The sequence below is a fragment of the Myxocyprinus asiaticus genome, chromosome 30, assembly GCF_019703515.2.
Source record: "Myxocyprinus asiaticus isolate MX2 ecotype Aquarium Trade chromosome 30, UBuf_Myxa_2, whole genome shotgun sequence".
Classification (NCBI taxonomy): domain Eukaryota; kingdom Metazoa; phylum Chordata; class Actinopteri; order Cypriniformes; family Catostomidae; genus Myxocyprinus; species Myxocyprinus asiaticus.
The window spans coordinates 4,644,858-4,671,247 of NC_059373.1; the positions used below are offsets into that span (position 1 = coordinate 4,644,858).

At 37.8% G+C, this 26,390-nt stretch overlaps 1 protein-coding gene across 3 annotated transcripts; it reads right to left on the minus strand.

Moving 5' to 3' along the window:
* Positions 1-66: 66 nt before the first annotated feature.
* LOC127420857 (thyroid hormone receptor-associated protein 3-like) lies at positions 67-26,390 on the minus strand. Of its 3 annotated transcripts, XM_051663439.1 has the most exons (12): positions 23,283-23,534; positions 19,337-19,415; positions 16,060-16,212; positions 12,288-13,049; positions 11,199-11,786; positions 10,901-11,076; positions 10,378-10,489; positions 10,177-10,252; positions 8,670-8,830; positions 5,294-5,579; positions 4,970-5,116; positions 67-2,483 (listed from the first exon to the last, which is right to left on the minus strand). In XM_051663439.1, exons 3-12 carry the CDS (start codon positions 16,185-16,187, stop codon positions 2,247-2,249), a joined length of 2,673 nt encoding a protein of 890 aa, XP_051519399.1. In that variant the 5' UTR covers positions 16,188-16,212; positions 19,337-19,415; positions 23,283-23,534; the 3' UTR covers positions 67-2,246. The 3 variants fall into 3 exon arrangements, with proteins under 3 accessions (XP_051519399.1, XP_051519397.1, XP_051519398.1); XM_051663437.1 differs by lacking the exons at positions 19,337-19,415; positions 23,283-23,534 and adding an exon at positions 26,319-26,390; XM_051663438.1 differs by lacking the exon at positions 19,337-19,415.

The window sequence follows — 26,390 nt, forward strand, 5'->3', positions numbered from 1 at the left end:
CAATTTCTCCTATTCATTTCTCCCATTCAAGTGCTCCATCTTGGGCTATTTTTTTTTATTTATTTATTTTGTGGTTGGTTTTACAAGCACTTGCTTGTTTATTTTGATTTTAAAAAGTGCTTAATATTTGATGTATCTGTAAATACAGTATAGCATGTAAAACAAATTAAAAAAAATTATCAATACCAATGATTAACACAAAATTTTCACATTTGGATAACTGCTTGGCAGAACTCTTAAGTCAGTGTATTAGAAATGAGAATGTGCCACAAATGTCAAGACGAAACCTCCAAAAGGAAGAGAAGGCCTTAATGCCATAACCCTTAATATCTCGGCTCTCAGCTCCCCTTTCTTTTTTCATACTCCTGCTCTGTCTGAAAAACAGTTTTCTTTTTGTGTCCTTGGAAAGTGTTTTCTTGAAGGCATCTGAAGAAAGTGAATCTAAAGTCCCTTTAAATGTTATTAGTTCCATTCCTTTAAACTTCCAAAATGCTCCAGAGATGTTGGCAGCATTGTCAAGTTGACCAAAGACAGATATTGACTGTCTCATCTACTGCTCTGAAAAGTATAAGGCTAACTGTCTACTGCATACTATTTTTTATTAATAGTATGTGAAACAGTAGGCATTTAAAACATGTATCAAAGCATTTCACATCTCATTGCATAACTGCAGCTGAACCTCTTCATACAATTGTTGAAAGCAGCTGTTACAACTCATGTCTTAAAGGGCCAATAATAGCTTCAAACAAAAACAAGACGACTTATAACAAAGGATGGATTTATTTCAAAATCAACATGGAGACTGAAAGCACTGACTGAGCAATTTGTAAAATGCTAACAGAAGTTTTGAGTCACAGCATTACAGTTATGTCATCACATCAGTTGTCTAAGGGACAGAAAGAAGCAGAGTCCTATTTGAATTCTCTCAAATGCAGAGAATTCCTTAACAGATCAGCAAAGTACAGTGGAGCACACAAATGTTAATGTGATTATCGTCAAATGTATCACGGTCTGATCTAAAGACATGCAAGTGATAACTATTATACATGTTGGTTCATAGGTTTTGCTTAAATAAAAATTCCATGCAGCTGCTTGCATGTTCTTGGATTGTAGTAATTATCTACTTTAAAATCAGATGAATATTGATCTAAAAATTATAAGATTTTTTTCCCTTAGAATCTGACACTTTATTTCCTCTCTTTTTTTTTTTCTTTACATTTTAAGTTGTCATTAGTGGTGTCATTTATGGGAAGAAAATAAACTAATTTAATTTGGAAGTCACACATGAACGGGAACCCATTTACTATGCATTGTCTACAGCCAAACTTTAGAGCTCCAGTGTACAGTGGATTGGTCCAAATAAGGATATGCACCAATGATACACTAAAACCTAGACCATTGAGACTGTAAAGTAAAAGGGGAAAAATTATAAACGATTGCATCATAATTTACATGTAATAAAAAAAAAAAGAAAAGGGGGGGACAATCTATCAGCAAAATATTAAAAAAGCTAAAAAAATAAAATAAATAAAAAACAAACAAACAAACAGTAAAACTGCTGTTAAACCTAAGGCACAAGTGCATTGATTTTTCTATTGCACTTTTTAAAAAAAAACACACACATAAAAAAAAAACAACAACAAAAAACATACGCATCTGTATGGATCACAAACAACATATTTGTACGGAGGCATTCTTTGCAGGGTACCTTCTCTTTACAGGATCAATTTCAGTTTCAACCACTGCATAAAAAAGTGATTATTTTTTACAATCACTCATAAAGAAAACGAACACCTTCCATACCCTTTAAACAAAAAAACAAAACAACATCAGAGATGATGAGGAAAAAAGAAACAGAAGCAGTTTCCCCATTGTAAATTATAGAATGTTTGATTATATAACCCACATCACTCTGTACAGAGCTTTACGAATGCATCAGGGACACACTTCTAAGGGTGGCTCACTTTGCGCTAGCTGCTGTTGAACTACAGTTGTCGAGAGACAGGATGGGTAAACAGATAGGGAAAGTTTACCCAAAAATGAAAATTCTGTCATTTATTATCCTCATACTGTTCCAAACCTGTATGACTTTCTTCTGTGGAACACAAAACAAAATGTTAGGCAGAATGTTAGTCTCAGTCACCACCTTCTCATGGAATTAAAGAGTCGTGCAGGTTTGGAACAATAAAGTGCATAAATAAAAAAATTAAAATCATTTTTGGGTGAACTATCGGTTTATTAATAATCTATGGCTTGGAAGCAGTGTTTTCCCCTGACTTGTCGTCATCTTTGAGGCTGTGCTCTGTGCTGCCATCTCCCATGTCTCCCTGCTCGGCGTTACCCTGGAACATGTCGTGGGTCCATTTGGGGCTGCCGCCACTCTTGCGAATCATGAAAGTGCCTCTGCCGCGTGGGAAATTTCCTCTGCCTCGCCCCCGAGTTTCCAACCACTTCATTTCACCTTCCTTGTCCCGGTCATCATGCTACAGTCGGGCGAGAGATTATGAGAAACAAAAAAGAACAGAAAAAGAGGGGGGGGAAAAATGAAAGAATGAATTGAAATAAGGGTTTTCCTTTTTGTTCACTTTCAAGAAATAGAAATGTGTAAAATATTCAAAACAAATTGATAATTAACAAATTAACTAATTGAAGGGTGAATCGATCCTAAAGTACCGATTCTTCTGATTCTGATGTTGTATCAAGAGGATCAATCCTCACATAAAAATATTGATACTACGGGTGTGTTCACACTTGGCAGGTTTGGTTCGATTAAAACGAACTCTGGTGCGATTGCTCTGTTAGTGCGGTTCATTTGAACAAGTGTGAACGCTGCCACCCGAACCTTGGTGCGCACCAAACAAGCGGACCGAGACCGCCTGAATAGTGGGTCTCGGTCAGCTTCCAAACGAACTCTGTTGCATTCATATATCAATCAAACCGCACCATGGACCAAAGACGTCTAAACGGACCAAAAACAGGAAGTAATTTGCCTAATACTGACCTCAAGCATACCTGGTTCTTCTCATCATAGGAGCTATGTTGCCCATTACAGTTCGGTACAGGCGTCGGTACCGCCGTCAGACGTCCTTGCAGCATATCTTCGTTTGTGTGTGCAACGGAGGAATTCCTGGCGCTGTTTTGACTCCTTTACACATTTTATTAGCTCTTCGTTTGTTCTCAGCTGGTAAAAATACCACCATATATACATATATAAATATAACGAGCGCATTTCGCCCAGCAGCCAGCATTGTTTTGGATGTTCAGCAAGTTCCGTCGCAAAACATATGTCATTAAAGCTGTCCAATCAGGTTGTGATTTTTCCTGATGCCGTTTGTTGTTCGGTGTTAAAAATGCCAGTGTGAACGCTAAGCGAACCAGGACTAAATGTATCATTTTCTTTTTTGGTCCGGACCAAGAGAACCGAACTACAAGTGTGAACACACCCTTAAGATATTTACTAAGCTAGTTATTTTTTTTAATGTATTATTAACCATGAAAATGATTGCGTTTCATTAGATTCAACATGAAAAAAAAAATCTAAGCAATTAGTTGTCTATGATTAATATATTTCTCCTTTCGCTCATTTTAGTGACAGAAAAGCTGAAAGACACAAGCATCTGCAGACACGATCAGTCATAACACTTGTTATAAATTTAATGAGATTAAAATCTGCTAAAAGACTGAAAATGTTCTGTTGTTGTTAAATTATAAATAAAAATAGATATCGGATCATTTGCAATTTAGGCCTATAAATAAAAAACAATGACGGCTTTTAAATAAAACGTTAAATGGCTAAAATGATCCATTTTATCCTCAGAAATTGCACAAAAAAAAAAAAATCAGTTTCAGTATCGAGATAAATGATATAGGCCTTGATAGAACATAGCCTTAATTTTCTGTACATTTCATTTGCCATCATATAATTATGACAATATCTACAGTTTGATATTATATTTGTATATAAAAAAATAATAAAATAAAAAACATTGGTTGACCACTTGGAATGTCATAAAAAAAAAAACTATACATTGATTGGCACGTTATTTTCTCGATACGTTTCTTGAGGCATCAATATATTAACAGACATTTAAATTAGAAGCCTAATTTGTGTGCTTTCCAACTCACTGTCAGTTGGCCTTCTGTTTAATGTAGACTGGTGTAATAGCTTTGGGAGACCACAAGGGGTGTAATATAACATATACTGAAGCCTGTCGTACACTGGACAAGAAGCGCCGTGTTGCGTGCATCAAGGAACAGTTATCACACACAGGACGCGTCGATGCGGTGCAGATGGCAGTCCAAAGTTGTGAATCTAGTCACCATATTCACAAAAGTTACGAAGGTTTTTGTACTTCTTCAAGAATGAACAGTGACGTCGATGAGTTTGCAGGTTAGTGTACGAAACTGGTGTAACTGCGCAGACTGAACAATTTGAAATAGTGATGTTTATTATGCAATTTCTCTGTATGTAGCCTTGAATAGGTTTCATTCAAGCTGTCAAACCACAAAAAGACATACTTGTAGGCTATTTTAAAAATAAATATGCACAATATATCATACAGTGATGGCTAAATTACATAATCTTTGTCTTTTGATAATGCTTTGGGTAAAATTTTATGTAAAACTATGTCCGTGGCACTGCCAGACAGCAAGCGACAGTGGTGTGCGTACCTTCATAGAAAATAATGGTTTCTAATTTTAGTACGCGCTGTCGTCTGCCAGATGCGTCCGGTGTGTGACCCCCTTTTAAGTTACCCAGTTGCTCAAATTTCACCAAAGTTGTGTTGAGAATTTTGTACAAAGATACAAAGACTATAAGCCCTATTTATATCAGAAAAAATGCCTATGTAGATCGATAACCACTGGGCAACTTTTATGATTATCGATGCGTGAAAAAGGCATCGAATCCAACCCTACTGACCACTAATAACCGTCAATATGACATGGTTTGATCAATTCTGAAGCTCACCTGGAAGTACTTCCGACTCTTGGGGGTGTATTCAGGGTCCCACTCCTCATCTTGGGGGCGTGGGGGGGCGGCCATATTCTGAGGGTTATTGTTGGGGTTGTTGCCAGGGTAATTTCCCCTATTCCATCCTCTACCTCTCATTCTGGGCTGCAAATACAAAAGAACTACAGATCAGCTGCAGATAGACCATATTTTACAGTCACAAACAGTAGCAACCTGGCATTCAAAACATAAATGAAAATATCATTTGATAATCTTTTAAAATAATTCTTGTGACAAATCAATAAGCCCCATCAATGTCACATAAAACATTGGAGTACTTACAAATCCTCTGTCATAACCCCCACGACCCCTGTCGTATCCTCCTCGATCATAACCTCCTCTGCCCCTCTCATAACCCCTGTCCATATGACCCTCATAGTCCCGAGGGCCGCCGCGCTCCATGGACCCGAGATACTCCCTGGACCCCAGACGAGCCTTATTAAACCCCCCTCCTCCCTCCATGTGCTCCTCCCCATGGAACTCCCTCCCTCTGTACAAACGAGGGGAGGGAGATGATGATGAAGAGGAGGAAGAGGAAGGAGAGCGCTCTCGTTTCTTTTTGCTTTTCCTTTAGAAAGGAGAACAGAGTTAAAAACCATCTATTCAATCAGCTACTGAGAGATAATGAGTCAGCACTTAATATATGGTTTGAAATAACAGAGAAGCAAAGAGCTGTAGTTATTCAGATTAAGATTACAGGGTGTTGAGAAAGGTGTCAAAAAACGTAGCCATAGTCTGTCCAAAATTAAAACACAATTCTATAATCAGTCCTACATAAGCAATGGCCCCATTTACACGGGTTTTAATATGCGCTTTAGGATCTGTTTGAAACTGGACGATGGTAAAAACAGGCGTTAACCAGGTTCAAAATATTTTGTGATTTGTCCACTTCAACCACATTTGAAGGTTGTCAAAAGAGATCGAAAAAGCATGTGACTACACTGGCCTCGTAGTGTAAACAATCATCCGTTCGAATAGCAGTGAAGAATTGGCAACTCGCCCGTCAATCAACCAATGCGCTAAAGCCCAAAATGAACTTCAGTCAGATGCGGGAAGCAAATATGGTCATCAGAGTGCTCAAGTACTGAATGCGCTCAGCACATTTTTTCTAGCCATGCGTTAATGCTTCTGGAATTATTTATTACAGCATTCAGCTATGCGTAGACACTCTGTGTTCGTGTCAAAACCGAAGTATACAAGAATTTTAACGAAACGTGTGGTTTTAAAGAAAATAACCATTCGATTGGAAAATTGAAAACATGCAAACATAACCATGCACAATAACCTCACAGATCTTCTGCAGTTCACATCTGAAGCTCAGTTAATACAGGTAACTCCTCAAAATAACATTTGGATTCATAGCAAGTATAATGGGGAGAAATGGAGCAAAACAATTTTCACATTTCTTTTTACCTTTATTTTCTTTTACTTTATCATGCAGTAATATACTGATATGGAGATTGATGTATGTTGTCATGAAATCAGAGACCTTCCCCTTGAAATCCGACCAAGTGATTAATGGAGATGCATACAGTTGAAGTCAGAAGTTTCCATACACTTAGGTTGAAGTCATTAAAACTAAACTAAAAAAGTTTGAGTTGATTTATTATCAGCTTCAAAGGCTATTTCAAGCAAAAACAACTACAGTTGCACTCAGCTTCCACAAGCTTCTCACAATAAGTTGCTGGAATTTTGGCCCATTCCTCCAGACAGAACTGGTGTAACCGAGTCAGGTTTGTAGGCCTCCTTGCTCACACATGCTTTTTTCAGTTCTGCCCACAAATTTTCTATTGGATTGAGGTCAGGGCTTTGTGATGGCCACTCCAATACCTTGACTTAGTTGTCCTCAAGCCATTTTGCCACAACTTTGGAGGTATGCTTGGGGTCATTGACCATTTGGAAGACCCATTTGCAACCGAGCTTTAATGTCCTGGCTGATGTCTTGAGATGTTGCTTCAATATATCCACATAATTTTCCTTCCTCATGATGCCACCCCCATGCTTCAGGGTTGGGATGGTGTTCTTCGGCTTGCAAGCCTCACCCTTTTTCCTCCAAACATAACGATGGTCATTATGGCCAAACAGTTAAATTTTTGTTTAATCAGACCAGAGGACATTTCTCCAAAAAGATCTTTGTCCCCATGTGCACTTGCAAACTGTAGTCTGGCTTTTTGTACTATGGCGGTTTTGGAGCAGTGGCTTCTTCCTTGCTGAGCAGCCTTTCAGGTTATGTCGATATAGGACTCATTTTACTGTGGATATAGATATTTGTCTACTTGTTTCATCCAGCATCTTCACAAGGTCCTTTGCTGTTGTTCTGTTATTGATTTGCACTTTCAGCACCAAACTTTGTTCATCTCAAGGAGACAAAATGCATCTCCTTCCTGAGCGGTATGATGGCTGCATGGTCCTATTGTGTTTATATTTGCGTACTATTGTTTGTACAGATGCACGTGGTACCTTCAGACACTTGGAAATTGCTCCCAAGGAAACCAGACTTGTGAAGGTCCACAATTTGTTTTCTGAGGTCTTGGCTGATTTCTTTTGTATTTTCCCATGTCAAGCAAATTGGCATTGAGTTTGAAGGTAGGCCTTAAAATAGATTTACAGGTACACCTCCAATTGACTCAAATTAGCCTATCAGACTCTAATTGTCTAAAGGCTTGACATCATTTTCTGGAATTTTCCAAGCGGCTTAAAGGCAAAGTTAACTTGGTGTATGCAAACTTCTGACCCACTGGAATTGTGATATAGTCAATTCAAAGTGAAACAATCTGTCTGAAAACAATTGTTGGAAAAATGACTCGTGTCATGCACAAACGACTTGCCAAAACTATAGTTTGCTAATATGAAATCTGTGGAGTGGTTAAAAAATGAGTTTAATGACTTCAACCTAAGTGTATGTAAACTTCTGACTTCAACTGTAGATATCAAACAATCGATAAACGCATTCCATAAAAAATGATAGTGTATGGGACAAAGAAGGTTAGTCAATCCTCTACAATATGACAATTCTATAAAAGATTCTTTAGCTTGTGATAAATATTCTAAAAGCTTTTTAAATGGTGATGTGTCTTGCTTGTCAACTTTTGATTGGACTGCCCAAAATGCATCTTAGTACCAGGTGTAAACAGAGCCATTGATACTCATTTCCAGTAAAAGTGTCTGAAGAATGAGGATTTATGAATAGATTTACATTCCCTGGAGTGAATAATCACAAAAACATCTTTGCAATGCAAGACAGATATAAATGGTTATATAGACACAAGACCGAAACAGTTTAGCATGCAAATAATTGCAATAAAGATGATTAACAATTCTTAATGCACATATTGCAAAGACATCAGCATTGTTGATTATATTTTGGATGATGGATGATGTTACAATGTTAACCAATACACTAACAATGTCTTCTAAAAAAATAAAGGTTATAATAAAATAAATAGCACAACTAGGTTTGAATGAAGTCTGTACGTGAGCTGCTTCAAACTCATTGCAAAAAAACCTGTGAAATATGTCATACTAAAAAAAAAAAAAAAAACTGTTTTAGATATTAACAAAGTCAATAAACTGTAAAATGTAAATGACAATAGATAAGTTAAACGAACTTGATATCATTACAGTATCTGTTAAGAACAAAGGCTCAAATGAAACCTACTTTGACTTCTTATGTTTGGAGGATCTGTCAGGGGAGAGCTCATGGCTAGGCGTCCGTGACCCAGCTGAACTCTTTCCCCCATCTCGTTTAGGGTCCTTTTTACGGCGCTCAATAGCCAATCGAAGGTCCAATGAATCACCTTCATGCTTTTTACCATGATCCTGTGGAGACACAACAATGACCCGAAATGTTAACAAATTTATTTGAATTGATACAGTGTACACCCAGTAAACTTAAGATAAAACTTCTTCAAGCCCAGATTAATGCTATGTCAAAATAACCGTAATTTCTAAAGGACAAACTCCAAATATTAGTTTTTATGGAAACGCTCATAATGGCAAATAGATCCACGTGCGACTTTTTAATTGATGATGGCAAAATACTTAAATTCTCTACATTCTTTTACAAAATCCTGAACCAAAACAGCGCACCAGGTAATGTTGGCTAAAACAAAATAACATATTAAACAGACATACAGTATGTAGCCATCTTTAACGGTTGAATCTGCTGCCATTTTGGTTGTTTTTACATGACGTAAAAAGGTCAAGGTAGAGAAATACATAAAATACGCCATTTCCAACTTGTAATTATGAGTTTGACTTGAACAGTTTTTACTAGTCGGAAATGTTACAGTAATCCCAATGTTATGTGAATGCAGCATAAGGTTTGCCAGACCAAGTTGGACTACAATGCAATTTCAATAATCATGTTTTGAACTGAACTTAAAATTAAACTTTGACTTAAGAAAAATGTAAGGATTTGGGTTAACCTGGGCAAAGAAAGTAAAACATTTAATTGATAGCTAAAGTAAAACTAAATGAACCAGAACACATTGAGAACGGTTTACTCACACTGTAAAGGCAGATTACTATAATCCTGACAGTCAAAACCCAGCTGAAAAATTCCATCTAATGGCCACTTTAGGAATAACCTCAAAATCCAACCTTATTTTATTCAGTCACCCTCTCTGACTTGAAAAGTATTGGTTGGTCTCAGAATTTAGTTTGGCCAAGATGTAACAACCAACGATATGGGTTTGTGTAATCTGAGAGGTAATATGATGTTATATACCATATCATACATTGAGACATCCACTGAATTTGTGACATACATCTAACAAGTGACTTGATGACAGAAAACGCACAAATCTCATGAGAAAGCAGCATGCTCCTTGCTTTCCTCATATTGACTAGTACTGAGCCTCACGTTTGTTTATTAACACATTTTTGAAGAGATATACTTACTATTGCATTGGTTAGCGGTCCAGTGAAAGGCTTGGACACAGGATCAATTGTCACTTCCATTTGATTAGCCATTTTGTTTGGGTAAGTATGTACCCACGATTAATCATACGACAAAGGCTGGAGGGTAAGAGCATAAAGCTCAGTAATACAAGACTGCAATTGGGGTTCTTGAGTATTAGCATTAGAGACCTCATTGCACATTTCTGCTGTTTCAGCTGGTACACATTTGGGCAGGAATTTCAGATTTGAAAACGCTCTGTCACCTTGTAGCCGCTCTCTTCGAAATCCTCAAACAGGTGAGAGTGCTTCTTAAAAGCACTGGGAGACACATCGATTCTCCTGTAAAAGAACACTGAGGAATTATGAATGGGAAAAGAAAACAAGGCAAATAAACCATAATTAGGAAGTATTTATGGGTGTTTTTATTCTTCGAGTTGAACGGAATCAGAATGCAATGCACCTACCTGTGGATCTCAGGACTCTTCTTTGGCTTCATCATTTCCATCTCTGCTGCTTTTCTTTGGTATATTCCAAATCGTTCATTCAGAGTCATCCCAGATGACTGGAAATGTTGAGCTATATTCATAGGGTAAAAAAGTAATTTCCTGGATGTCATCATATTGAAGTACAAGTACAAAAATTAAGCCAAAAATCTCATTACATTTCACACAAAAATGGTCCGAGGACTGAACCTTGAGGGTACCTCAAAAAACACCCTCTCTTGTTGTTCCAAACCAAAGCATTCAGAAACATTTACACTAAAATTAAACTATGGAGATGTAAGGTAGAATGCTAGCCTCAGTCACCATTCACTTTTTTCCATACATTCTGCCTAACATCTCCTGTTGTATTTCACTAGGGGAAAACTCAAATATGTTTGGAATAACATGAGGGTGAGTAAATGATGACAATTTTTATTTTTGAGTGAACAATCCCTTTATAGACTAACAAGAGTTGTACACAACCACTAGCTTAGACAGGAATTACCTTTAATATGATGTACTATGGTGACTATGTGTTGAGCAAATAGCTCCGAAGGGCTCCTGCGAAGCTGAGCAGCCTGAATATGTTGGAAGATTGAGCGAAACTCCTCATGATCTTTTTTACCAGGGTGCAAGAGATCCCGTGATAAATGTCTTTCTTTACCTAATGCACCTGATGAGCTGAGGGAAAGCAATTAGAGTGATACACATGCATCCAGCAGTCATACAGAAATGACAACAAAATTAGCATGACTAGAAAAGCAGTAAATGTGATTTCCAGAAACAACATTTTCTATGCATACCTCTCTCCTTCATCAGTAAATGCTTTTACACTGAAATTAAACTTTGGTTCTCTTTTCACTGTGGATTTAGCTGGGGGTGAGGCCTCTCTTCCAGCTGGGAACACTGGCCTGCCTATAGAGGGCGACAGAGAGGACGGACTTATCCTGCTCTTTTTCTTTTCCTTCTTCTTGGCGGCCTTCTCTTCCTTTCTTGTCGCGTGCTTCCGACTGCAGTAAAGTTCCACATCCAGTTCCTCCTCGACGTCTTCATCCCTCCGTGAAGAAGCTTTGTTGGAGAGATAGACAGAGTCGTCCCATTTGCCGAAACGCTCCTCGCTAAAGTCTCGCAATGAGAGAGGGACTTTGTCTTTATACTTGGACTCTTCCTCATTCTTCCTATCTTTCATTTCCTGGCGGTACTCCTCCTCCTCAGGGTCGAGAAAAGGAAGTCCTTTATCTGTCTTTGAGCCATCATAGCCAGACTCCGTTGTGTCGAAAATCCCTCTCGACTTAACGCTGCTCTTTTCATTGTCAGGGTCTCCCGTGGATAAAGCCTCATCCCTGCCATTATCCCTGTCTGATGAGGGCTTTTTCTTTTCTGCCAAAAACCTGGTAAAGGATCAGATGTAAATCATATTTTCGTACATCAAAGAGCAGACTGTATTGGACTACATTGAGATTTTCAAAACATTTGACATTGAGTTTGACACCTTTGAATGTTCACAGCAAGATAAGAAAAGCTCCTTACAACATAAACGATAAAGACAAAACACATGCGCAAACTTATGGTTCAACTTTGCAGAAATGCAGAGACGACTAACCAGGATGGGGGTTTTTATTCCATACTTACATCATTAAAACCTTTTCTCCTAAATTATTGGATTGCAAACAACCTCATAGCACAGGTAAATGCCCAGCAAGTTTTGGATTGTGACATTTGAGTTTGTAATTAGCTGGTTTCCATTATAAGCTCTATTCTTCCAAGGATCTTTGTCACTGTACAAGGACTAAACACATTTGAGAGAGTGGTGATTATCGTTAAACTGCCAGGAGGACAAAAGGAAAGAGGGAAAACATCCAAAAGACAAAACAAAAGAAGAACCAACATACTTTTTGAAAGCAGTTGAGATGGAAGCGGACTTGTCCCCTGCCTTCGTTTCTTCCTTGGAAAAGAAGCCAAAGCAAGCTGAAGTTGACTCCTTTGCCGGCGGGCTTTTGCTGGCAGGACCGATGCTTCGCCACAGTGAACCACCATTGCCAGCACCTCCAGAAAGGGACACTTTAGCCTCTGACTGACCGCCAGTAGATGTTGCATTGCCCGAGCGTTTGGGGCTGCCATCATAATCACTCAGGCCTTCCCATTTACTAGCAGATTCGTCAGGGGTACTTCCCGCAGGCTTGGATGCTTCCTTGGTGGATCCCTTACCCTCGCCAGGTGAGACCCTTCCCTTGGAATCTTTTGAATGGGTTCTTCCAGAGCTAGAGTTGCGTCGTCGTGGAGACGAGGAGCAGGAGGAGGAGCTAGAGTGTCTGGAACGGCCAGAGGACGATCTGTTGGAATGGCGTGATCTGCTTCGACTCCTTGAACGCTTGCGGGGCGAGTGGGACCGAGAGCGTCCCCTCCTGGGACTGTAAGAGTGGTCATAAGGCTGCTGCTGGTCTCTATGGCCATGCCAGTTGTTGGAACGGTAACCATAGGTGCCACCACCTCTGTGATAGTTACCTCGCGGGAAGTAGCCGCGCCCTCTGCCCCGGTTGTAATGGAACGGCCTCCGGTAGCCACGGAAACCACGGTTATATCCGCGATTGCCCTGAAAATCTCTAGTAGAGTAGTTCCTCTCTTTGCTATGTGAACGGGATCTTGATCTGGAACTAAAGGAAACAGATGGAGAGATACAATTATGGTTCATGGCCACTTGAGGGCACCATAGAATCACTGTTGTATTTGCAATGTGCAAGCAAAGACCATTTGGCTAAGTTATGTGCTTTCATTGACAGTGCTATATCATTTCCTTTAAATTTCACAACACATGCTGTTCTTGCAGCTGCTTTTAACACTGACTGTATGATTATGCTGCATAAATGTATGCCTTAATCATAAACTTTCCAAGTTACATAGGCTATATCAACCAAAACAATACCATATATATACTGGAAATCACCTGAAATTTCCCATAAAGGAACTGCAAACTTCACTATCTACATAAAATTCCAATCCATGAAATCTGTCACTCTCTTTCTACAATTACCAATTTCCTGGACATAACAAAAAGCACAAGGGCTTTACTGAAGGTATTATGATCCAAATTTACCACCAACTAAACCAAACACATTCACTACACCACCAACACAAAGCAAGTCTTTTCATTGGAAAAAGGTTATTAAGAGTAATGTTAACGAATCAGCATAGCTAACTTCCTGACTGCGGGAAAGACATGCGAAGACTTCGGAAAGCACACAAAGTGGAAAGAGGTAGTCACCCCAGACAAAAGGGAAATGTTTTTAATTCTAACACTCACAGGACACATACAAAAATAAAATTAAAAAACAACACAAAGAGACTGACAAATGGGAGGAGCAGCAGCCTTGGTACAGCTGAAGTCAGAAGTTTACATACACTTAGGTTGAAGTCATTAAAACTCATTTTTTAACCACTCCACAGATTTACTATTAACAAACTATAGTTTTGGCAAGTCATTTAGGACATCTACTTTGTGCATGACAAGTAATTTTTCCAACAATTGTTTACAGACAGATTGTTTCACGTTTAATTGACTATATCACAATTCCAGTGGGTCAGAAGTTTACATACACCAAGTTAACTGTGCCTTTAAGCAGCTTGGAATATTCCAGAAAATGATGTCAAGCCTTTAGACAATTAGCTTCTGATAGGAGGTGTACCTGATGTATTTGAAGGCCTACCTTCAAACTCAATACCTCTTTTCTTGACATCATGGGAAAATCAAAAGAATTCAGCCAAGACCTCATAAAAAATGTGGACCTCCACAAGTCTGCTTCATCCTTGGGAGCAAATTTCCAAATGCCTTAGGGTACGCAAAGTATAAACACCATGGGGCCACGCAGCCATCATACCGCTCAGGAAGGAGACACATTCTGTCTCCAGGAGATGAATGTAGTTTGGAGTGAAAAGTGTAAATCAATCCCAGAACAACAGCAAAGGACCTTGTGAAGATGCTCATGGAAACAGGTAGACAAGTATCTATATCCACAGTAAAACGAGTCCTATATCAACATAACTTGAAAGGCTGCTCAGCAAGGAAGAAGACAATGCTCCAAAACCACCATAAAAAAGCCAGACAACAGTTTGCAAGTGCACATGGGGACAAAGATCTTGCTTTTTGGAGAAATTTCCTCTGGTCTGATGAAACAAAAATTGAACTTTTTGGCCATAATGACCATCGTTATGTTTGGAGGAAAAAGGGTGAAGCTTGCAAGCTGAAGAACACCATCCCAACCGCTAAGCATGGGGGTGGCAGCATCAGTTGTGGGGGTGCTTTGCTGCAGGAGGGACTGGTGCATTTCACAAAATAGATGGCATCATTAGGAAGGAAATTATATGGATATATTGAAGCAACATCTCAAGCCAGGAAGTTAAAGCTCGGTCGCAAATGGGTCTTCCAAATGGACAATGACCCCAAGTATACCTCCAAAGTTGTGGCAAAATGGCTAAAGACAACAAAGTCAAGCTATTGGAGTGGCCATCACAAAGCCCTGACCTCAATATTATAGAAAATTGTTAGGGCAGAACTGAAAAAGCTTGTGCGAGCAAGGAGGCCTACAAACCTGACTCAGTTACACCAGTTCTGTCTGGAGGAATGTGAAAAAATTCCAGCAACTTACTGTGAGAAGCTTGTGGAAGGCTACCCAAAACATTTGACCCAAGTTAAACAACTTAAAGGCAATGCTACCAAATACTAACAAATTGTATGTAAACTTCTGACCCACTGGGAACGTGATGAAAGAAATAAAAGCTGAAAAAAAAAAAAATCACTCTCTCTATTATTATTCTGACCTTTCACATTCTTAAAATAAAGTAGTGATCCTAACTGACCTAAGACAGGGAATGTTTTCTACAAATAAATGTCAGGAATTGTGAAAAACTGAGTTTAAATGTATTTGGCTAAGGTGTATGTAAAATTCGGACTTCAACTGTATCGTATCATATCCTGGTTGTTTCTATTTGAATGTTAATGACCTTAAATCAAGGGCATGATAGAGCGCTTAGGTGCAGCTGTTTTCAAACTCAGCTATTTTCTGAGCTGTGACATTACAGTGGTTTAAAATCAGCCCATGTTAATCCACAACAGCAGTTATCTGTTTTTTATATGCCAGTGTACTCCTAAAGGGTCAAATGTGCTTAAGTGTTCTGAAAATTATGTCACAATGCAAAAAAAATCCTAAAGGTCCTAAAAATATATATATTTATATACAATATTTTTTTTTATGAAAAATGTAATTTCATATTTTTGTCAATTGATTTGCGGTTAAATGTGACCAGAACATTTTCTTCACTGGTTTCTTGAGAATCTCTTTTTGGGACAACAAACCAAAAACATTGCTGTTTCATCTCTTACACACTGGCATACAAATTTTTGTCCAACAAAATGCTCTCTAGAATGAGAATTAACTATATCGGCCACCATATCGGTAATCTGTGAATTTTCCCCCTCTAAAATCGGTATCGGTCTCAAAAATCCCATATCGGTCGGGCTCTAATTCATTCGTTAGACATTTATTTATAGTATTATTTATAAATGCTTGTTTAAATTCCAAACAATAAGAGAAGCCCACTGGTTTTACTATTAAGCAACTGATAAATTACCAACTACTTTAGAATAGTCAAATTTAGGACTTTGTCTACCTGTAGCGATGCTTCCTGGACCTTGACCGAGAGCGGCTCCTCGAGTGAGACCGAGTGTAAGACCTTGATCTAGACCGGGACCTAGATCTGGACTGGGAATGAGATGCAGAATTCGGGGGCTTAGACATCTTTGCACTCACAGTATCTTCAGACCTAAAAGACAAGGAAACCGAGTTATTGCCAAACTGCAACATATAGTACCACAGTTCTCTCGAGCTTGCAGTATTACAATGTACCATTATGATACAAAGAATTGTGGGGGGAAAAAAGGACACCACCATGATACTTACGACCAAAGTTTGATAGACCTTAAGTGGTTGGAGACCCTTTAAACACCACAAAACAGGCTTTTAGTAAACTTGTCAGTGGGTTTACAGGTTTCATTGGTTCAAACACAAGATGTAACGTTCTGATAAACTTGAATCAAATAGTTCTAGAATTTCCCGCCAGTGTTTAAGGAATATTTTGGGTTCAACACAACTTAAGCTTGTTCAACAGTATTTGTGGCATAAAGTTTATTACCACAAAAAATTATTTTGATTCATCCCTCCTTTTCTTTAACAAAACAAAAATCGAGGTTACAGTGAGGCACTTACAATGGAAGTGAATGGAGCCAATTTTGGAGGGTTTAAAGGCAGCAATGTGAAGCTTTTAATTTTATAAAAGCACTTACATTAATTCTTCTGTTGAAACTTATGTATTACTTGCGCTGTCAAGTTGTTAAAATCTTAATTTTTACAGTTGTTTTAGGATTTTACTGTTTACGAGTTACGTTGTCATGGCAGCAAAGTTGTAAAATTGAACATAACTTTACACAGAAAAGGTTAGTATGCAATTTTATCACACTAAAATCATGTTTACATGCATATTGTTAATGTCTGGTCACTTTGGCGGTCCAAAAGTCACATTTAGGCAGCATAAAAGTAATTCACACGACTTCAGTCGTTCAATAAATGTCTTCTGAAGCAAATCAATAGGTTTATGTAAGAAACAAGTCGATAATTAAAACATTTTTAACTTTAAATCGCCGCTTCCGTCCAGGGCTCTGATGCTGTTTGAAATGGCCGAACTCTCACGTGACATTCATTCTGTTGTAAATAAGCACCACTTCCAAATTCTCACATGAAATCACCGACGCGCTTACATCACATGACAGCAACGTGATGTGTCAACTGCCGGCAGTTAATGATATTTTAATTGTCAATGTATTTTTTACACAAACATATCGGTTTGCTTCAGAAGACATTCACTGGTTGACTGGAGTCGTGTGGATTACTTTTATGCTGCCTAAATGTGACTTCTGAACTGTCAAAGTGCTGGCACCAGTTTACTTGCATTATAAGGACCTAACAGAGCTCTATCTTCTTCTAAAAATCTTCATTTGTGTTCTGCTGAAGAAAGACAGTCATACACATCTGGGATGTTATCAGGGTAAATGAATAATGATAATTTGATAATTTTTGATAAAGTGCTCATTTTCATTTTTGGGTGAACTATTAATATTCCTGTAGAACAAGTCAGCAGAGAGCTAACACGTCATGGAAATCTTTTCATTGGATGTAGCATCCGTCAGTTATGAAAATAGCTTTTAACACACAATTCATTTAGCATTTTCTGTATTTTTAAGCTATTCAAATTAACTGTCCGTATCTGTCTTGAGAGCAACAATTATAAATGGAGAGTGTCCATCACTGGGATCGCAGCATCTTTAAAAATACATGGAATTAATTGAAAAATAAATACATTATATGTATCTTAATGATAGTACAACCATATTATATATATGTATACACACACAGACACACTGGCAGCCAAAAGTTTGGAATAATGTACAGATTTTGCTGTTTCGGATGGAAACTGGTACTTTCATTCACCAAAGTGGCATTCAGCTGATCACAAAGTATAGTCAGGACATTACTGATGTAAAAAACAGCACCATCACTATTTGAAAAAAGTCATTTTTGACCAAATCTAGACAGGCCCCATTTCCAACACCTTATCCTTGAGTAATCATGCTAAATTGCTAATTTGGTACTAGAAAATCACTTGCCATTATATCAAACACAGTTGAAAGCTATTTGGTTCATTAAATGAAGCTTAACATTGTCTTTGTGTTTGTTTTTGAGTTGCCACAGTATGCAATAGACTGGCATGTCTTAAGGTCAATATTAGGTCAAAAATGGCAAAAAAGAAACAGCTTTCTCTAGAAACTTGTCAGTAAATCATTGTTTTGAGGAATGAGGGCTATACAATGCTTGAAATTGTCAAAAAAATGAAGATTTCATACAAAGGTATACACTACAGTCTTCAAAGACAAAGGACAACTGGCTCTAACAAGGACAGAAAGAGATGTGGAAGACCAGATGTACAACTAAACAAGAGGATAAGTACATCAGAGTCTCTAGTTTGAGAAATAGACACCTCACATGTCCTCAGCTGACAGCTTCATTGAATTCTACCCGCTCAACACCAGTTTCATGTACAACAGTAAAGAGAAGACTCAGGGGTGCAGGCCTTATGGGAAGAATTGCAAAGAAAAAGCCACTTTTGAAACAGAAAAACAAAAAGAAAAGGTTCAAGTGGGCAAAGAAACACAGACATTGGACAACAGATAATTGGAAAAGAGTGTTATGGATCTTAACCCCATTGAGCTTTTGTGGGATCAGCTAGACTGTAAGGTGCGTGAGAAGTGCCCGACAAGACAGTCACATCTATGGCAAGTGCTACAGGAAGTGTGGGGTGAAATGTCACCTGAGTATCTGGACAAACTGACAGCTAGAATGTCAAGGATCTGTAAAGTTGTCATTGCTGCACGTGGAGGATTTTTTGATGAGAACTCTTTGAAGTCATTTAAGAAGTTCTGGGTTTTTTTTTTTCAAATTGTAATAGTCATTTTTCACGTTATTAATGTTCTGACTATGCATTGTGATCAGTTGAATGCCACTTTGGTGAATAAAAGTACCAATTTCTTTCCATAAGAGAAAAATCTGTACATTATTCCAAACTTTTAGCCACCAGTGTATATATATGCCTACCTTTAAATTATAAATATAATCTCTTCAGTAAACTGGTATAGCACTGTCAGCTCAAGGGAATACAGCACCATTGATCATGCTCACCTGAAATAACTGATGGTAAATATACTGCACAGTTCTTACCGTAACTGATGGTACTAGGGAACCAAGTCCAAAACAATATTTATCATCAAACATGTGTGCTTTATTTCATACTTATAAACAGATAACCACATCATCAGTGTGTGTGTTTTTGTTTTTACCTTGACCTACTTTATTTAAACCAATGGAGGGAAGAACTGTGTGGCTGCAGCAATGGAAGAACCCTATTTACTGTGTTGACTGTTGACCAGAAAAGCAAATAGCTAAGCATTAACAGAAGACAAATCTAAAAGTATGCAGTAAATAACCACAAGGACGAAAGTCAGGACACTGTTTACACAAGGGGCCGGAAATCCACACCCCCAGATCACAGGGCAGCATAGTTTCAGATCCTTAACAGCATCCAGTAGTTTCAGATCCTTAACCAATGTAAACAGACTTCCTAAACAATTAAGCAGGTTTGCAATAATTGCAATAACAATCCACTGGTTAACCATTATTCTACTACATGATTCTAAGCATTTACAAAAGCCTGCATGAAGGCTACTGAATAAATCGGCCTGCTTTGCTTTCTCCTTTATTGCATTCATCTAGTATCATGAGAACCCTAGTGAATTGAACTGCAGTATTATTCAGGTTGGGAAGACATTAGGGTGTGTCTGTATGCATGACAGACTCTTATGTGTATATAGTCCATGTATTTGCATTCACAGTAAAAGCAGGAACTGGAAACAGCCACCAAACAACAATTTTAACTCAGTCCTTCAGGGTTTTGGTTTTCAAAGTTGAAATGCAAGAAGAAATCCATCCCAACCGGTGCAGCTAGTTTTCAATCAATCCAGGACATGCATGAAGTTAAACACTTCTGCGTTGATCTAATCATCAGTACTGACTGAGGACAGTTTAGATAGGATGATTCACTGGCTGTGTCTCAAAACCTAGTGAGCTGCCTACCTACACAGCATTTTTGGGTATCTCAGGAGTGTTTAAAGCCTAGATCACAAGCTTTTGAGAAACATTGAGATACCTAAAATGCTACCCATATAGGCAGGTCTCCAAGTCCCTAAAGTGTTCTAATTAGTTGGCTCACTAGGTTTCGAGACATTTAGAAAACCATTCTCTACATAAGCAGCTCACTAGGTACCCAAAATGTCATCTAGATAGACAATATACTAGGCTGTGAGCCATTGGAATACCCCAAAACACTAGCAACTCTGTGCCTAAAATGCTGTCTAGATAGGGAGCTCACTAGGTGCCTAAAATGTCATCTAGTTAGGCTGTGAGCCATTGGAATACTCCAAAACACTAGCAACTCTGTGCCTAAAATGCTGTCTAGATAGGCAGCTCACTATGTGCCTAAAATGTCATCTAGACAGATTATTTACTAGGCTGTGAGCCATTGGAATACCCCAAAACATCAGCAACTCTGTGCCTAAAATGTCATCTAAATTGATGATTTACTAGACTGTGAGCCATTGGAATACCCCAAAACATCAGCAACTCTGTGCCTAAAATGCTGTCTAGATAGCCAGCTCACTAGGTGCCTAAAATGTCATCTAGGTAGGCTGTGAGCCATTGGAATACCCCAAAACTCTAGCAACTCTGTTCTTAAAATGCTGTCTAGATAGGCAGCTCACTATGTGCCTAAAATGTCATCTAGATAGATTATTTACTAGGCTATGAGCCATTGGAATACCCCAAAACACTAGCAACTCTGTGCCTAAAATGCTGTCTAGATAGGCAGCTCACTAGGTGCCTAAAATGTAATCTAGTTGTTAGGCTGTGAGCCATTAGAATACCCCAAACACTAGCAACTCTGTGCCTAAAATGCTGTCTAGATAGGCAGCTCACTATGTGCCTAATATGTCATCTAGTTAGGCTGTGAGCCATTGGAATACCCCACAACACTAGCAACACTGTGACTAAAATGCTGTCTAGATAGGCAGCTCACTAGGTGCCTAAAATGTCATCTAGACAGATGTATTTATCTAGGGCTGTGAGCCATTGGAATACCCCACAACACTAGCAACACTGTGACTAAAATGCTGTCTAGATAGGCAGCTCACTAGGTGCCTAAAATGTCATCTAGACAGATTATTTACTAGGCTGTGAGCCATTGGAATACCCCACAACACTAGCAACACTGTGACTAAAATGCTGTCTAGATAGGCAGCTCACTAGGTGCCTAAAATGTCATCTAGATAGATGATTTACTAGGCTGTGAGCCATTGGAATACCCCAAAACATCAGCAACTCTGTGCCTAAAATGTCATCTAAATTGATGATTTACTAGACTGTGAGCCATTGGAATACCCCAAAACATCAGCAACTCTGTGCCTAAAATGCTGTCTAGATAGGCAGCTCACTATGTGCCTAAAATGTCATCTAGACAGATTATTTACTAGGCTATGAGCCATTGGAATACCGCAAAACATTAGCAACTCTGTGCCTAAAATGCTGTCTAGATAGCCAGCTCACTAGGTGCCCAAAATGTCATCTAGTTAGGCTGTGAGCCATTGGAATACCCCACAACACTAGCAACTCTGTGACTAAAATGCTGTCTAGATAGGCAGCTCACTAGGTGCCTAAAATGTCATCTAGATAGATGATTTACTAGGCTGTGAGCCATTGGAATACCCCAAAACATCAGCAACTCTGTGCCTAAAATGTCATCTAAATTGATGATTTACTAGACTGTGAGCCATTGGAATACCCCAAAACATCAGCAACTCTGTGCCTAAAATGCTGTCTAGATAGCCAGCTCACTAGGTGCCTAAAATGTCATCTAGTTAGGCTGTGAGCCATTGGAATACCCCAAAACTCTAGCAACTCTGTGCTTAAAATGCTGTCTAGATAGGCAGCTCACTATGTGCCTAAAATGTCATCTAGATAGATTATTTACTAGGCTATGAGCCATTGGAATACCGCAAAACACTAGCAACTCTGTGCCTAAAATGCTGTCTAGATAGGCAGCTCACTAGGTGCCTAAAATGTAATCTAGTTGTTAGGCTGTGAGCCATTAGAATACCCCAAAACACTAGCAACTCTGTGCCTAAAATGCTGTCTAGATAGCCAGCTCACTAGGTGCCCAAAATGTCATCTAGTTAGGCTGAGAGCCATTGCAATACCCCAAAACACTAGCAACTCTGTGCCTAAAATGCTGTCTAGATAGCCAGCTCACTAGGTGCCTAAAATGTCATCTAGTTAGGCTGTGAGCCATTGGAATACCCCAAAAATCTAGCAACTCTGTGCTTAAAATGCTGTCTAGATAGGCAGCTCACTAGGTGCCTAAAATGTCATCTAGATAGATGATTTACTAGGCTGTGAGCCACTGGAATACCCCAAAACATCAGCAACTCTGTGCCTAAAATGTCATCTAAATTGATGATTTACTAGACTGTGAGCCATTGGAATACCCCAAAACATCAGCAACTCTGTGACTAAAATGCTGTCTAGATAGGCAGCTCACTAGGTTAAGAAAACACTACTATTCTTCAGCTATATATAGTAAATTGTAAAAACACTTATTTTAAAGCCATTTAACAGCAATACTGGGTTTTATGAGCCATTATCAAAACTATACAAAAACACTTTCATTTTCACTTTCCTCACCTAAATGGGTGGAAACAATGAATTTAACGCGTATCAGACACATTACAGTTGTACATTTAGACTGGATTTGATCTTCAACATTCATACTCTTTAAAAAAAGGTTGATTATGAGTGTTGAGGCTAAATTTAAGGACATTAACTGACAGAAATTACATGTATATCAACCAACATGCGGTCAGAACGATAATATCTGGCTCCACTATAAATTACATTATATCGTCATTTAGAAGTACAGTTGCCAGATATTACATATTAAATCCTCAAATTATGCGGCTAAAAAAAACACAGAACATTGTTAAATATCCGAGTAAACTGGGGTGTTTCGTTGATATTAGCTACTATGCTAACACCAGCACCATTAGCTCATCTGCAACGAGCAAAAACGGCCACAAGGACATGAAAATAACACAAAAGCAACATTTTAGTAGTTTAACAATCAGAATATAAGTCACATTCGAGCGTTATAGTGTAAGAAAATTGTAAAGATAGACTAACCTGCTAGTCGAACGTGATTAGCGCGAGCGCACAGCAGTCTGAGCAATGCGTGCACGCGACGGAGCAATGGCGTGTGTAACAAACACTCAATCAATATAAGTCTTATTTTCTATAAATGTATCCTCTTTGTCTTATTGGCTCTCCTAATTCTGTAATTTAAAATGTTTGATTAAACAACATCTCTGAGAAGAAGCCATTTGTTCCCTTCAGAAAACGCAAGAGGTTTCTGGGAGACAGATCAAATCTTCCAAGTGGTCGACACACACACACACACACACACACACACACACACACACACACACACACACACACACACACACACACACACACTTAATTGTAATTTAATACGACTAAAAATATTTTTAGCATTCTAAGCAAAGTTTAATAATTAATACTATAAATAATAATAACTAATAATAACTAATTACAGCAATAACATCAATAATATTATTAGGCTCAAAACCATTTTAATAATTAAATAATTTTTCTTATTTGTTTGTTGATTTGTTTTATTTTGTTCCCACACAAATTTCTCAAATTTGTTTCATTGCAGCTAAACGGTTCTTGAATTCTTATTTTAAACTTTATAAAAGCTTTAACTGTTCAATTTAAACTGTTTCAAATTATTTAATTGTAATTTAATATGAATTTAAAAACATGTTTCGCCTTCAGAGCAAAGTTTAATAAACAATACATAATAATATAATATAAAATAATAATAGTAATAAATCAATAATATAATTATAATTATATTATACTAAATATCATTATAATATATATTACTATAATATATATAAATATAATATATATATATATATATATATATATATATATATATATATATATATATATATATATAAAACTTCAGAAGACATGAATAATAATGACTATTATTATTACTATTATTGATTTTAAAACAATATGATTATAATTAATAAAAAACAATGTAAAAAAAATTATATTTTGTTTTTAATTAAAGGAATAGTTCATCCAAAAATGAAAATTCTCTCATCATTTACTCGCCCTCATGCCATCCCAGATGTGTATGACTTTCTTTCTTCTGCAGAACACAAACGAAGATTTTTAAAAGAATATTTAAGCTCTGTCGGTCCATTCAGTGCAGGTGAATGGTGACCAAAACTTTAAAGCTCCAAAAAAAGAGATAAAGTCAGCATAAAGGTAATCAATAAGACTCCAGTGGTTTAGTCATTGTCTTCTGAATCAATCCAATCAGTTTAGGGTGAGAACAGACCAAAATGTATTTTTCAATGGACATCTTGCCATTGCAGTCTCTAGATAATCATGATTTCAAGCTTGATTACACTTCCTAGTGCTTGATGCATAAGCAGAGCACTAGATGGCGCTGTAGGAAGAGTAATCGCGCTTGAAATCATGATCGCCAAGGATTATGCTGTCAAGACTTATAGTGAAAAAGGAGTTACATTTTGGTCTGTTTTCACCCAAAACTGACTGAATCACATCAGAAGACATGGATTAAACAACTGGAGTCTTATGGTTTGTTTAAGCTGACTTTGCCTGCTTTTTGGAGCTTCAAACGCCTGGCCACCATTCACTTGAATTGAATGAACCAACAGAGCTGAGATATTCTTCTAAAAATCTGAATTTGTGTTCTGCAGAAGAAAGAAGAAAGTCATGCACATCTTAGAGATCATGAGGGTGAGTAAAAGATGAGAGAATATTCATTTTTGGGTGAACTAAACCTTTAATAATAAGTAATAATTTATATTAATAATAACATGATAATAACCTTGATGTAGGACTTTGTAGGTAAAACCGTGAGTGGGGCTGAGTTACAGCTTTCTATCTATCACTTCTGTCAGAAATATATGTTGGCGTCTTGGTACAATACCCTTTGTTGTAGAGTTGTAGATTCCCTCATTCATTTTTATCTAAACTTGAAAGTTGGGAAAGACCAAAAAATGCCTGTCAATGGAATATAAAGCCTTATTCTTTCCTCTGAGCTACACTACGACATCTACACAAAACAGACACGGTGTCTCCATTTCAGACACCTGTTGGAGACTTCTCAGAGTGACAGCTGTAATCACTGGCCATTGAGCCGCTTCATATCTGTCCAACACCAGGCAATATTTCACTGAGAGGAAATACTACCGAGCCTACATATGCCAATCTATAACCACTCTCAGACATGTTTAATGTAATGATACATTAACAAAACAAAGCCACAGCACAGCTAAATATAGTTCAATAACTAAAATATAAAAAACTCACTCTATACGGTATGTTCTTGTTTTTCTCTGCTGACATTTTATGACCCGAATCAAACTTGGAGTGATTTAGTGTTCACGGGTCATTCTCTATAAAGAGTAACAATTTCAGCTAAACATTTATGCCTTTCTTGTTTTGTGGTTTTGTGTTCAGTTGGTCTAGAATAATTTTGTTCTGGTCTAAAAACTAAGCTATTCTTCTTTTCTCTGCAGTCTGGTCAAGTACAGTAGCTCAACATATAATACATTTTAAAATCATGCTTGTTTTTTATTTGTGGTTAGATTGTCAGTGGCAGATGCCATTGTAAAAGCACATAAAATGTTCAAAGCATCATAACAGAGCGAATATAATGCCTCATGGTTTTTACTTTGCATGCATTTGGTCTCTAAATGAGTGAAAGTGGCATGTTTTATTATTCTGGATTTGACAATAACACACTAATTACACGTTATGCCGCTATTTCAAAGAGGAGATGCATTACAAACCATAGGCTACACCACATCTGCTGAAAAATGCATTGTTTAGGACACAATATTCATATTAAACAAACAATCTAAAAAAATAAGAAGAAAAACTACATGAAAGAGATAGAGTGAAATATATAGGATACTACTTTTCTTGCAGTGTATGTACAGTATGTCAATTTCTAGGCCATGAGACCACAAAGTATATCTCAAAACCAATCAAATGGCCTCATAACAACCATTATCACATCAAATCACTCTCAAAACCATTTAGAAACATGCACACGAGATATATGATGAAAAACAAAGAAAGCAGCCTCACCTCTGGTGTTGGAGAGCATATAAGAGAAAATGAAAGTAAGGATTGAACATAGAGCTTCCTGTGTTTGAGGGA

Coding starts and splice junctions, on each gene's coding strand:
- LOC127420857 (XM_051663437.1), bottom strand. CDS start 26,368: ATGTTCAATCCTTACTTTCATTTTCTCTTATATGCTCTCCAACACCAG. Junction 16,213..26,318: donor TATGCTCTCCAACACCAGAG/GTGAGGCTGCTT, acceptor CTTGTCTTTTAG/GTCTGAAGATACTGTGAGTG. Junction 10,253..10,377: donor AAGAGTCCTGAGATCCACAG/GTAGGTGCATTG, acceptor GTTCTTTTACAG/GAGAATCGATGTGTCTCCCA.